Below are 11,051 nucleotides of genomic sequence, written 5' to 3'. Positions count from 1 at the left end.
CTGAGTCATTTCCCTTTAAAGGTAAAGGGACCCCTGACCATTAGGTCCAGTCGTGACCGACTCTGGGGTTGCGGCGCTCATCTCGCTTTATTGGCTGAGGGAGCCGGCGTACAGCTTCCGGGTCATGTGGCCAGCATGACTAAGCCGCTTCTGGTGAACCAGAGCAGCACACGGAAACGCCGTTTACCTTCCCGCCGGAGCGGTACCTATTTATCTACTTGCACTTTGACATGCTTTCGAACTGCTAGGTTGGCAGGAGCAGGGACCGAGCGATGGGAGCTCACCCCGTCACGGGGATTCGAACCGCCAACCTTCCGATCGGCAAGCCCTAGGCTCTGTGGTTTAACCCACAGCGCCACCTGTGTCCCCCATTTCCCTTTAGAACCCTTCTAAACACTGATACTGATGATATTTTAGGGTTTGATAAAAGCATCTCTGTTCACTTTTCTGGGATTTAATGCCAGGAATTAATTAATGGTGGCCCTGGAGATATCAGTAGAATTTTACATATATATTCCTGAGATTTTATTTTAGCATTTTAACTTGTACACTGCCTTGAGACAGACTGTAATAGGCAGTATAAAGGTAAAGGGACCCCTGACCGTTTCGACGACTCTGGGGTCGCGGCACTCATCTCGCTTTACTGGCCAAGAGAGCCGGCCAAGAGAGCAGTGCACGGAAACGCCGTTTACCTTCCCGCCGGAGCGGTACCTATTTATCTACTTGCACTTCGTGCTTTTGAACCGCTGACCTTCTGATCAGCAAGCCCTAGGCTCTGTGGTTTAACCCATAGTGCCACCCGCGTCCCTTAATAGGCAGTATAAACTTTTATAAATAAATAAAACATGTTCTCCTGATTACCCCCATCAGAATTATTTTTGTTTTGGAATCAGCTTATCTGAAAAGCAGGGTAGAAATTCGAGAAATATACAGCAACCCAACCAACTGTAAATGCTGATGTAAAACGGGAGCATTTGCTAAGCTTCTGGGCTTTATCCCTTTCTGCGAAAACTGATGATTACACAGTATAGATCACTTGGCTTGCATATATTAAGGTGCAGTGCCAACCTTTTTACATTTGCAGCCTTTTTTGCTTCCTTGACACAAGGCTGCTTGCTGCATTTGGTAGGTTTTTATTTCTTCTCAATGTTCTGTGCTGCAGCAACTTCCCCAAACCAGAAAGATGTTTGCACATTTTTATTATTTTTGGCATTGAATAAGCCTTGCATTCCCAGGTTTTCTATTCAGTATAAGGACAAAAGTAGATGCAACACTGAATATGTCTTCATCAGGCACGAGGGGGACACTATTTTCATTAGAATTGCAGCACACTTAACCCTTTCCTCCCATACTGCGATCCCACCTAAAAGCACCCCCACATACACACAGAGCTGCTGGTAGCCTAAAAACAATTAATGTAACTTTAGGAATGGGGGCTTAGATTTGCTTGCTTTCCAATTCCTTTCTCATTTCTTTTGTGCCATACCTTTTAGATTGTAGACCTGCAGCCAGGAGCCACCCTTGTTGTTTGATCTCCTATCAGAGTTTAACAGGTTTAAGGCACCTACTTTATTATAAATTCTAACCTTTACATAGCTTGAAACTTGACGCTGAGGTCCAGCGCTGAGGGCCTTCTGGCGGTTCCCTCATTGCGAGAAGCAAAGCTACAGGGAAGCAGGCAGAGGGCCTTCTCGGTAGTGGCACCCACCCAGTGGAATGCCCTCTCATCAGATGTCAAAGAGATAAACAACTACCTGACATTCAGAAGACATCTGAAGGCAGCCCTGTTCAGGGAAGTTTTTAATGTGTGACATTTTAATGTGTTTTTAATCTTTGTTGGAAGCCGCCCAGAGTGACTGAGGAAACCCAGCCAGATGGGTGGGGTATAAATAATAAATTATTATTGTTGTTGTTGTTTTATAAAGATGGAAGTTGAGTTCTTCAGGTGCTACTCCTCCCAAAGCTCCCAGGAATCACATCACATACACCACCCTAGCTAGGAGGAGTTACACCAGTCCACACCCTCCTTACGACCAATAATCCATGGGACTATGAGGACTCACATTTGTGAATGTAGGGACATCAATGCCTTTTACCAAGTGCGGTTGGTTTGACAGCTGTGGCCATTCCTGGACTGGGAAAGCCTTGCCACAGTATCATAGAATCATAGAATCATAGAGTTGGAAGAGACCACAAGGGCCATCGAGTCCAACCCCCTGCCAAGCAGGAAACACCATCAGAGCACTCCTGACATATGGTTGTCAAGCCTCTGCTTAAAGACCTCCAAAGAAGGAGACTCCACCACACTCCTTGGCAGCAAATTCCACTGTCAAACAGCTCTTACTGTCAGGAAGTTCTTCCTAATGTTTAGGTGGAATCTTCTTTCTTGTAGTTTGGATCCATTGCTCCATGTCCGCTTCTCTGGAGCAGCAGAAAACAACCTTTCTCCCTCCTCTATGTGACATCCTTTTATATATTTGAACAAGGCTATCATATCACCCCTTAACCTCCTCTTCTCCAGGCTAAACATGCCCAGCTCCCTTAGCCGTTCCTCATAAGGCATCGTTTCCAGGCCTTTGACCATTTTGGTTGCCCTCCTCTGGACACGTTCCAGTTTGTCAGTGTCCTTCTTGAACTGTGGTGCCCAGAACTGGACACAGTAGATCATGCGTTGGTCATTTCAAAACTAGATTGCTGCAATGCACGCTATGTGGGCTTCCCTCACACTTGATCCGGAAGCTGCAGTTTGTGCAGAATGCTGCAGCACAATTGCTGACAAGGGTAAGGCCTTTCCAACATATAACATCTGTGCTCAGAGATCTGCACTTCTTGCTGATTTGCTATTGGGCCAGGTTCAAGGTGTTACTATTAGTATACAAGCCCCTAACAAGCTGGGACCAGTTGACCTACGAGATCGCCTTGACCTACACGTAGCTACTTGGCCACTTTTATTGCCAGAACTGGCACTCCTACAAGTGCCACATAATACCCGTTCTACATTTGTAAGAATTCGATTGTCTTGTGTGGCAGCACCTGCACTTTGAAACTCCCTGACTCTTGAGATCAAACAGGTGTCTTCACTGCAGCCTTTTAAAGGTAATGGGACCCCTGACCTATAGGTCCAGTTGTGACCGACTCTGGGGTTGCGGCACTCATCTCGCTTTATTGGCCGAGGGAGCCAGCATTTGTCCGCAGACAGCTTCCGGGTCATGTGGCCAGCATGACTAAGCTGCTTCTGGAGAACCAGAGCAGCACACGGAAACACCGTTTACCTTCCCGCCAGAGTGGTACCTATTTATCTACTTGCACTTTGATGTGCTTTCGAACTGCTAGGTTGGCAGGAGCAGGGACCGAGCAACAGGAGCTCACCCTGTCGCGGGGAATTGAACTGCCAACCTTCTGATCGGCAAGTCCTAGGCTCAGTGGTTTAACCCACAGCGCCACCCGTGTCCCATAGCCTTTCAGGCACCTGATAAAAAAGTTTCCTGTGTAGACAAGCCGACCCACACGCTTAGAAATTTGAGCTGTTTGTTTGTATTTTAACTTTTGTATATTTCAAAGTAGGGTTGTAAATTTCCCCTGATTTTACTGTTTTATCTTTTGTAAACCGCTCTGAGTTTTTGTCCACAACCAAGTGGTATATAAATTTTATGGAAAAATAAATTAATATGTAGGATCGATCCAGAAGGGCTGGCGCATTTGTCATTTGCTGACCTCGCATCTCCACTTCTGCACCCCAGTATAGAGCAGCAACACAGGCAACCATCTGCTACTGCTGGAGCCAGCCCTGGCAATCTGACACAGTTCAGGTGGCCTGGGGTTGGGAGTGGTGCATTAGGTTAGGGACAATAAGAATCACCTTACTTGAGCAGACTGAGATCTATCCAACTCACTCATTTCCAACTATGGCTAGCCATTGGATGTCCCTGGAAAGCTCCTTAGCACAACATGAAGAATAAAACACCTGGCAATTTGATTATTAGGTATAGATGCAACTACCCTCCATGAATTTAACCCAACCATTTATCAGCTTCGGTGGGAGAACCAACGTTTTCCAGAAGTTGTTCCAGCTCTCCACACCAGTCATCGTTTTTATAGCCCTCCAGTTCCCATCAGGAACAGCCAAAAATCAGGGCTAATGGGAGTTGCATTCCAAAATATATGAAGGCTCCCAGGTTGGGGAATATTGCTCTATCTAGCTTAAAGAGCAGTATGGTGTAGTGGATGAGTGTCAGACTAGGGCCTAGGAGACCAGCGTTCAAATCTCCACTCAGCCAAGAAGATTACTGGGTGACCATAGAATCATAGAATCCTAGAGTTGGAAGAGACCACAAGGGCCATCGAGTCCAACCCCCTGCCAAGCAGGAAACACCATCAGAGCACTCCTGACATATGGTTGTCAAGCCTCTGCTTAAAGACCTCCAAAGAAGGAGACTCCACCACACTCCTTGGCAGCAAATTCCACTGTCAAACAGCTCCTACTGTCAGGAAGTTCTTCCTAATGTTTAGGTGGAATCTTCTTTCTTGTAGTTTGGATCCATTGCTCCGTGTCCGCTTCTCTGGAGCAGCAGAAAACAACCTTTCTCCCTCCTCTATGTGACATCCTTTTATATATTTGAACATGGCTATCATATCCCCCCTTAACCTCCTCTTCTCCAGGCTAAACATGCCCAGCTCCCTTAGCCGTTCCTCATAAGGCATCGTTTCCAGGCCTTTGACCATTTTGGTTGCCCTCCTCTGGACACGTTCCAGTTTGTCAGTGTCCTTCTTGAACTGTGGTGCCCAGAACTGGACACAGTACTCCAGGTGAGGTCTGACCAGAGCAGAATACAGTGGCACTATTACTTCCCTTGATCTAGGTGCTATACTCCTATTGATGCAGCCCAGTCACTGCCTCTCAGCCTAACCTACCTCTCAGGGTTGTTGTTGGGATTAAACGAGGAAGAGGAGAACCACGTACACTTCCTTTAGCTGCCCGATGGAAAGGTGGACTATAACTCTAATAAATGAATATATAAATAGCAGGGAAGCTAAAAGTTCCTAAATGTTCATAGCCTTAAAGGGAATTTGCCTACTTAAGAAAATTGCACAATTAGCGTGAGCTGTCACATAATGTCATCAGCTTCCACGATGGTGAAAGCTGCCTCATGGGAGACTTTATATAAAAGAGCTATCACATTACCATAAAAGCTGCACACCAGCTCTAAGCACGGGATTCTCAATTGAAATGGTGATATTGCACACATAAATGAAGAGGTCTTTTGAGTCATCCTCTCACAAATGATACGCAAATCGGGGGAAAGTGAGTTTTGGTGGGTGGCAAGGCGAGGGGTAGAAAACATTCACCACAAAAAACCAAGGAAAAACTTATAATTTATTCAATTAAGACGACCAGAGCGCCCACCTAAATTTACCTGAGAACATCCACTGATAGTAATTACTTACTCTCATGTCTATAGCAACCCGTTACAAATCAAACTCAATTATTTGAATTAAAGCTCTTAAGTCTAAAGAATTCAGAGGTTCTTCAGCATGCATAATAACCTTGTATTGAGTCTTGTGCGTGGGTGACCTTTGAAGCTGTCTTGTTCTCACTGGCAGAACTACACCATCTTTTACCTTGCTTCCCTTATAATAAAGTTGATGCTTCACTTTAAAACTCACCTAAGGGTGCTGTGTGAGTGAAAATGGAACAGGAAGGTTGCAGCAAATAAGGCAGAGTGTAGTTATGTATGTCGTAACATTCCATATAACCAAGTTTGAATGCCAGACCGCAAAATACAGATGCGTAACACACAAATGTTATCTAGATGACTTCTCCTGACAAGAGAGAGAACAAGAAACAAACATTGCAGCCCATGTGCCAATAGCACAATAACTCAGTACTGTTGCTGCAACAGTTATGAATCAGTCACTGAGTATCCTGGCTCCGTTATGCATAAATGGCAATCACACATATACGACAGTTGTAGTATAGTGTTACAAGATTACAAACAAGAATAGCTACTGCCATATATTCTTTAGCACATAAAGGGTAGATTTATACCCAACTTCCATGGCTACCATTTCCTTCTGCCTGAATCTCACACCACTGAGATCACCTTCTAAATTCGCTGACCGTAGGCAGTGCTACAATGCTAGGGGCCAACCCAGAAGTGGAAGGAATGCTAGCTGAATCTGACGATAACTCTAGACTTCAGAATTTCATTTTGGTGTTACTGTCATAATATGGAATCCAATACCTGGAAAGCAGCAATGCATAATAACATATTAAAATCAGCTCACAGGAGAAATGGTCCCCCTTTTGAGGCACTACAGCAGTGGTAGTCAATATGGCATCCTCCAGATGTTGTTGTACAACTCCCATGTCCCTGACCGTTGACTATGCTGGCTGTGGCTGATGGGAGTTGAGAGTCCAACAATCTCTGCACATCATGCTGGCTTCTCCTGAACTCTAAAACAGAACGCAAGGCACCATCCCAGGGGAACCCATAAAGCTTCCCTCTGTAAGAGGTCTGTTGAGTCAAAAAAAGCAAAGCCTATTGGAATATGGGTGAATTAAAAATGAAATCCCTTTTCAGTTAAATCGTTTTGGCTCACGTGCAAAATGGAGCTCGTAAGGTAGAGAATAACCTGTTATCACTGAATAACTGCGTTATACAGAAAGGGAAACTCCCTAACCAATGAACTGGTTTCTTAGGTGAAAATAAAGCCACACTCCAATATTTATCATTCACAAGGAAATGCGAATGTGTAAACATAAAAAGGAAAGTGCAAGACCCACTGAAATGAATGGGAGCTGCACAACAGCACCAATGGCGCACTTGAACACCTTCCATTCATTTAAATGGAATTAATGCATCACTTATATTTTGGATATTCCCCCCCCCCCCATTAATTTTACTGCAGGCTGCATGACATGACCCTGATATAAATGCTGAACATCCTAAGTTGGGAAGCATCTTCCTTATGCTATTTTTGGTCATCTTCTTCGACTAAATTGCACTTTTCCATACCGGAGGCCACTTCTTCATTCAGTGCTGGGGGACCTTTTTCATCGTTCTTTCCTTTGCTTAGAGCCTTCAAGCACTTATCAAGTCTTTTCAAGAACACGTCGACATCTTCTTTCGTCATTCCTATGGCTGAAGCAGCATTGAGGTAGGCACAGTGGTATTTGTTTGTATGGGCCATGAAGCCTTTGAAAGTGTAACCACTCACTGTTTGCTGAGACCCAAGGGGAACGACCCTGAAAGGGGAGGGGGAAAGGAAGAAAAGTTACATACAGAAATACACCCAGAAAAAAACACACAGAACAACCTAACTTGTTGAACTTTTCAGTGGTAATTATGGTGACTTAAAGGAAAGAGCCCAGACATCCTGGAGAGTGAAGTCAAATGGGCTTTAGAAAGCACTGCTAATAACAAGGCCAGTGGAAGTGATGATATTCCAGCTGAACTATTTAAAATTTTAAAAGATGATGCTGTTAAGGTGCTACACTCAATATGCCAGCAAATTTGGAAAACTCAGCAGTGGCCAGAGGATTGGAGAAGGTCAGTCTACATCCCAATTCCAAAGAAGGGTAGCGCCAAAGAATGCTCCAACTACCGCACAACTGCACTCATTTCACACGCCAGCAAGGTTATGCTTAAAATTCCACAAGGCAGGCATAAGCAGTATGTGGACCAAGAACTTCCAGAAGTGCAAGCTGGATTTCGAAGGGGCAGAGGAACCAGAGACCAAATTGCAAACATGCGCTGGATTATGGAGGAAGCTAGAGAGTTCCAGAAAGACATCTACTTCTGCTTGACTATGCAAAAGCCTTTGACTGTGTCGACCACAGCAAACTATGGCAAGTTCTTAAAGAAATGGGAGTGCCTGATCACCTCATCTGTCTCCTGAGAAATCTCTATGTGGGACAAGAAGCTACAGTTAGAACTGAATATGGAACAACTGATTGGTTCAAAATTGGGAAAGGAGTACGGCAAGGCTGTATATTGTCTCCCTGCTTATTTAACTTATATGCAGAATTCATCATGTGAAAGGCTGGGCTGGATGAATCCCAAGGCGGAATTAAGATTGCCAGAAGAAATTTCAGCAATCTCAGATATGTAGATGACACAACCTTGATGGCAGAAAGTGAGGAGGAATTAAAGAACCTTTTAATGAGGGTGAAAGAGGAGAGTGCAAAATAGGGTCTGAAGCTCAAAATCAAAAAACCTAAGATCATGGCCACTGGGCCCATCACCTCCTGGCAAATAGAAGGGGAAGAAATGGAGGCAGTGAGAGATTTTACTTTCTTGGGCTCCATGATCACTGCAGATGGTGACAGCAGTCACAAAATTAAAAGATGCCTGCTTCTTGGGAGAAAAGCAATGACAAACCTAGACAGCATCTTAAAAAGCAGCGACATCACCTTGCTGACAAAGGTCAGTTAGTCATAGTTAAAGCTATGGTTTTCCCAGTAGAGATGTATGGAAGTGAGAGCTGGACCATAAAGAAGGCTGATTGCCGAAGAATTGATGCTTTTGAATTCTGGTGCTGGAGGAGACTCTTGAGAGTCCCATGGACTGCAAGAAGATCAAACCTATCCATTCTGAAGGAAATCAGCCCAGAGTGCTCACTGGAAAGACAGATCCTGAAGCTGAGGCTCCAATACTTTGGCCACCTCATGAGAAGAGAAGACTCCCTGGAAAAGACCCTGGTGTTGGGAAAGATGGAGGGCACAAGGAGAAGGGGACGACAGAGGATGAGATGGTTGGACAGTGTTCTAGAAGCTACTAACATGAGTTTGACCAAACTGCGGGAGACAGTGGAAGACAGGAGTGCCTGGCGTGCTCTGGTCCATGGGGTCACGAAGAGTCGGACACGACTAAACAACAACAAAAGGAAAGGAAACCTACTAAGGGCCCAATCCAGACTCTCAACCACCAATGCTGGCAGTCATTGGCTGTGAAACCAACTTGGGATCCAGTTGGTCCAGGGCCAGCTCAGCCCTGCCCTTGGAATGCCGCACTTTGCGACTTTCTGCCCCACATAAGGGAGGTTTGGGTTCCAGCTGCCCTCACCTGGGAGTGAGTGCCACTGAAATCAGTGGGATTTGCTTCAGAGTAAACATGCACAGAACCAAGTTGCATGCAAGCTCTGACCTGCCAACCTCTGCACATCTTTTGGGTCAGTTTTGAGACTGGCTCCAACTGAAGTGAGACTTGCTCCCGGAAAATTTGCTTCAATGCGTTTTTGAATAGGAGGCGTTAACGGAAGTACTTACCTTGCGCCAGACACTTGTCTGGTGAAAAGCATAGATCCAAGCTGCGTGACAGCTGTCCCACTTTGTTTATCTAGCTCTCTGAGTGACATAGCTGAAAATACAAGTTAACAAGGTTATTGTAATTTATAATAATTCCTTTCTACAACAAATATTAGTAGAAAGTTTTGAAAAAGTGGTGTGTGTGTGAGTGAGTGAGTGAGTGAGTGGGATGCCTAAATGTCCCATTCATTTAGGGGGGTATCAGCCTATTTATTTATTTCCAGCATTTCTATACAGTAGTACCTCGGGTTAAGTACTTAATTCATTCCGGAGGTCCATTCTTAACCTGAAACTGTTCTTAACCTGAGGTACCACTTTAGCTAATGGGGCCTCCCACTGCTGCCACACGATTTCTGTTCTCACCCTGAAGCAAAGTTCTTAATCCGAGGTACTATTTCTGGGTTAGCGGAGTCTGTAATTTGAAGCGTCTGTAACCCGAGGTACCACTGTGATTCCCATTAACAAGAACAACGAAACCTTCCCTGGACAGTTCAGAAGCAAAAGTCACAAACCACATTTGCCACGATATAATCACCCTCTGCTTTATTACACCGCAGATTTCTTCTCTGCAGATGCAACCATCCCACAATACTCTAATTACCTAAGGAGATGGGGTTGTGAGGTGTTTCCAGCAGCCTCTCGTTGTAAGCTTCCGCTAATTTCTTCACATTCTCCGAAAGGTAGGAAAACATTTCCTAGGGGGAAGAGAAGGGGGATCAACTGCTTTTAGTTCTTTTTTTGGCTATTCTTCACCGGAAATTTGTGTCTTCACGTTTGCCACCCAGTATTTCCTACTTAATATTTAGATTAATCCGTTAAAACAAAAACAGCAGCCAGCAGGTTTGAGGTCGCCAAAGACCAGGGGCTGCTGGCTAATTAAACAGCATTGAGGAAACTAACAGCAGTGTCTTCCTCCATCTTTTTGCAGGAATTATTATTATTATTATTATTAGTTTTTAATATTTAATGCTGCATTGGTTTTAACACTCGATTGGAAGCCGCCCAGAGTGGCTGGGGAAACTCAGCCAGATGGGCGGGGTATAAATAATAAATTATTAAATTATTATTATTTCACAGGGACCAGCTGGAAGGATGTAGCCAAAGACCAGGGAAACTTAGTTGGTCCCAGATAAAGCTTGTATCCCAAAGTAGGTGCTTTCCCCCCTGGGAAATCTGTGTTTTACCACTGAATCAGAGCAAATGGCAGAAAACCCCATTGCTGTGTGCTCCGATTCAGCAGCAAAACACGGATTTTCCTGGGGAAAGCACCAGGAAGAAGAAGAAGAAGAGTTTGGATTTGATATCCCGCCTTTCACTCCCTTTAAGGAGTCTCAAAGCGGCTAACATTCTCCTTTCCCTTCCTCCCCCACAACAAACACTCTGTGAGGTGAGTGGGGCTGAGAGACTTCAGAGAAGTGTGACTGGCCCAAGTCACAATAAAAGAAAAGAAAAAAAAACACTAGGACACAGACTTGTGCCTAGAAACACAGCACAAAAGGAAGTCTGGATGAGTCCTGAGTTCCAATCAAATTACCGTATTTTTCACCTTATAGGGCCACCGGCCCATAGGGTGCACCTAGTTTTTGGGGGGGCGCCCTATAGGGTGCATTGGCCCATAAGGTGCACCTAGATGTTTTTTTTTTGGGGGGGGGGAATAAAGAAAAAAAATTATCCCCCCCCCCCCCAGGCACAGGGCTGGGGCAGGGGAAGCCCAAGCTTCCCCCGACCCCAGAACAGGCTGCTA

The 11,051-nt window shown here is 45.0% G+C and overlaps 1 protein-coding gene across 2 annotated transcripts in view; it reads right to left on the bottom strand.

Moving 5' to 3' along the window:
• Positions 1-5,354: 5,354 nt before the first annotated feature.
• SEPSECS (Sep (O-phosphoserine) tRNA:Sec (selenocysteine) tRNA synthase) overlaps positions 5,355-11,051 on the bottom strand; it is a 40,753-nt gene continuing 35,056 nt past the window's right edge. Inside the window, exons 9-12 of one of the 2 annotated variants that reach the window (XM_083458364.1) lie at positions 9,909-10,002; positions 9,269-9,359; positions 7,219-7,246; positions 5,355-6,454 (exon numbers count right to left, since the gene is read on the bottom strand). In XM_083458364.1, the coding sequence (XP_083314490.1) occupies positions 6,383-6,454; positions 7,219-7,246; positions 9,269-9,359; positions 9,909-10,002 (285 nt within the window). In that variant the 3' untranslated portion in view covers positions 5,355-6,382. Of the gene's footprint in view, positions 7,247-9,268; positions 9,360-9,908; positions 10,003-11,051 lie in introns of both variants that reach the window. The other variant, XM_083458363.1, reaches the window with a different exon arrangement.

Source organism: Podarcis tiliguerta (assembly GCF_965153285.1).
Source record: "Podarcis tiliguerta genome assembly, chromosome: 9".
In the NCBI taxonomy this organism is placed as follows: Eukaryota; Metazoa; Chordata; class Lepidosauria; order Squamata; family Lacertidae; genus Podarcis; species Podarcis tiliguerta.
Note: the sequence above shows the minus strand (reverse complement) of the source record. Positions and strands in the feature narration are given on the sequence as shown.